Raw genomic sequence first — 3,417 nt, forward strand, 5'->3', positions numbered from 1 at the left:
CCTTGATATCTAATATTAGTTCTGGATCTAGTGCTGTTTCCTCACGTTGGTACCACTTGTATCTTAGATATATCCGAGGTTCTATACAGATCGCCCTCTGTATGGATAATGCCCTCACCAGCCCCTCCACCTTCTCAATGTGGGATTTTAGCTAAAGTAGCAGTGGATGGTAAGTATATTTTGGAAGTTAACATTTTCTTCAATTGGAAATGTATTTCCAGTAATATTTACCTCTGCTGACACTCTCCAGACCTTCCTCCCAACTAAGAGCCGGTGTTAGTATTAGGAATGACTTAAGTCTTGAAAAAGTGATTACGCTATCTGAATGAGGTGCTTATATACAGTACCTGAATAGAGGATGCATTAATGTTGATGGAGAACTTTGCAAATTAGATATTGCCAAGGGCATTCAAGTGGGGTATAAAAGACTGGAGCAAGTGAGTTCAATGTTTAGATGGGCAAAGAGGTAGAAACCTTGAAGATTAAGAAATAGCTGAAGTGTCAGCAGAGGTAAGTATTACTGGAAAAACATTTTCAGTTTAGGAAAATGTTAACATTAAAACTTGTATTAGAATTTGAAGTAATAGCTACTTTTTCATACCAAATTTATTGATATAAATTGATAATATAGTTCTTTACTTAAATTTTAAATGTAACTTTGAAGTGGTTGTGACATGTGCACTTAGACTCATCTGGGCAAGAGGATTAATATAGAAGTCTTTAAGAAAACCTTAAAGTAGGTTTGGGTGTTTCAAGGAGCTTAATTGAACATTAGAAATGCATTCTGTATGTTAAAGCAGGATTAAATATATTTTAGGGAGATTGGTTTAGGTGTAAGAAATGCATACTTTATGTTAAACCAAGACTGAATGAATGTTTCAGGGAGAAAACAGAGAAGATCCCCTACCTAGTTGGTTGTATTGCAGAACTCACAGAGGAAGAAGAATCTCAGCTGCTGCAGCCTGGAAAGAATGACTTTAGTGTCATGTATTCTTGTCGAAAGAACTGTGCTCAGTTGTGGCTTGGACCAGCTGCTTTTATTAATCATGATTGCAGGCCTAATTGCAAGGTAATCTTTTATTCTGTCACATGGCACAAAGCAGGTGTCAAAATACCAAAGGGTCAAAACCTCCATTATCCCCAACAGTAAGCCTTTCTGCTTCTCATTATTTCTTGACTTCCTATTGCAGTACTGCTACACTGCATTTCAGATTTGACAGCAAAAATTGCTGATGATGTACCTATACTTCCAGGCTTAGAAGAATAATATTGAATCTGCTTGATTCTTAGAACAGTGAAATTCAGAAAAGTTCTTGTCCTCTTCATAATTTTGTTTGTCTGACTGAAGTTAACAGTTAATAAAGCTATTTTTACAAACTGATTTAGTGAGAATTTGTATAAATTGTACTGTTATCTATATAAATATAATAGTACTGTCTGTTGTATATCCATGTAACTACTTTGCAGGGTGTAGATGGATCTTCACCAAATTTGTTATGGAAGTTCATTGTGTCCATGGGGAGATACATACAGATTTTCAGTTTTGTGGTTTTTATGGGCATTTTTTTTTACAACTACTTCACCCCCTGTTGATGGATCTTCACCAAATTTGGCATGAGGGTTTGTTGAGTCTGTGGAGAAATGCATACAAATTTTCAGTTTTGCATTTTATGGTTTTCATGGGCATTTTTTACCACTACTTTTCTTCTCTGTAGATGGATCTTCACTGAATTTGGCATGAAGGTTTGTTGGGTCTTCATGGAGATACATGCAAATTTGTGGGTTCACATTTTGTGTTGTGCAGTTTTTATAGGCATTTTTTGCATTTTATTTTTTATAATCACATATAAGGGAAGCAACTTTTCATGTCTTAAGATTACCTTTCATTAATCATGAATTTACATAACTTCCATCCAAGGGATGGGTACTCCAGCTAGTATCTAAATAAAATAACATGCAGAACCAGATTTTATTGCTTATTATTGATCAAGAAGTTATTTTATATACCCAACTAATTGTAATTTCTGTGATTCATTAACATATCTATTTTTATGATATTCTTCTTTTGGTTTGGTTTTTTGCTCATTAAAACCATTTTGTAGCCCAATTAAAAACCACTTTTGCACACATTCAATAATAACTTCAACTGTCATTAAAGAGTATACTGTAGGACATTGTGCTTCTAAAATTACAGGATTTATTGAAGTATAGAAATATTCCTGGAGCTAACAAAAATAAATAATATGAAAATTGCCTATTAATAACAAAACATCATGATTACTTTGAAAATTGCTAGAATCAACTTTCAGGTATGGCTTTTCAAGACCACCCACAATTTGAAACTTGTAATGTCCAAGCTTCTTTTACAAATGATTGGTAAGTTGTTTACATTGTTTTAAAGCTTAACTTCTACCATTTAAAACCAACTTTTCACATTCAATCATCATCAGCCAATTTTATTTGTCCAAGTTGAGTAATCTGGTGATTATGTACACCCTGAAATCCAAGTATCTCAGTATCCTGGCATTTGACAATTCAGTTGGGACCTAAATTATGCTACAGGCCTCCTGGACCCCAGTAATCAGGTCTGTAATCCGTATTTTGCTAGATGTGTGTGTTAAATAAGTTGTAGTTAATAATTTAGATCCTAACATAGGATGAGAGTGGTAATTACTGTTGTAACTTATGATCTACCAAAATTGTTTAATGTTGACTTTGGATAACTTTGTCCAATTATGTTCATCCAATTTTTATTAGAAAATTTCCTAAACTTTGTCTTAATGAGAACAAAGTCAATTTTTGTCTTGTGAATATTTTTTTCTTATTTTCAAACATTTAACATTATGTGAGGAGAATTGGAAAGTATTCTACTTAACTCTTTCACTGGCACATTTATAGATAAAAAAAAAGTCCTCCTGTACCAGGTTTATTTTTAGATCTACAACAGAAAAAATAAATATGTTTCATTAGTTACCTTAAACTGCTAAACTATGGGAATTTGAATGGGAAATACCCTTTACTACAAGCAGGTATAATATTCCATTCGTATAGCAGTGAAAGAGTTAAATTGTTTATCTCCTACCTAAAATAATGTAAAATTGATATTTATGCTCTTTAATTTTTTCTTTCTTTCCTTCCTCTTTGTTCTAGTTTTGGTAGATCTTTAAAAAAACATTTTTAATTATTCCTAGTTTGTATCTACTGGCCGAGACACTGCATGTGTTAAAGTTTTAAGAGATATAAATGAAGGAGAAGAAATCACATGCTTTTATGGAGAGGATTTTTTTGGAGATAATAACTGTTACTGTGAATGTGAGACATGTCGAAAGGTAAGGATAGATCTTCTCATTTATTATACATAGAATTGTAAACATTATTCATAAAGCAGACTACTGATAATTGCTATCACAGACATCC

General features: G+C 32.9%; 1 protein-coding gene across 1 annotated transcript in view; it reads left to right on the forward strand.

Annotated features, from left to right (window-relative positions):
• LOC106462074 (histone-lysine N-methyltransferase KMT5B-B-like) overlaps positions 1 to 3,417 on the forward strand; it is a 47,946-nt gene that overhangs the window by 33,894 nt on the left and 10,635 nt on the right. The window contains exons 6-7 of the mRNA XM_022389210.1: positions 883 to 1,069; positions 3,192 to 3,329. Coding sequence (XP_022244918.1) covers positions 883 to 1,069; positions 3,192 to 3,329 — 325 coding nt within the window. The remainder of the gene's footprint in view (positions 1 to 882; positions 1,070 to 3,191; positions 3,330 to 3,417) is intronic.

Source organism: Limulus polyphemus, unplaced genomic scaffold (assembly GCF_000517525.1).
Source record: "Limulus polyphemus unplaced genomic scaffold, Limulus_polyphemus-2.1.2 Scaffold1089, whole genome shotgun sequence".
NCBI lineage: Eukaryota > Metazoa > Arthropoda > Merostomata > Xiphosura > Limulidae > Limulus > Limulus polyphemus.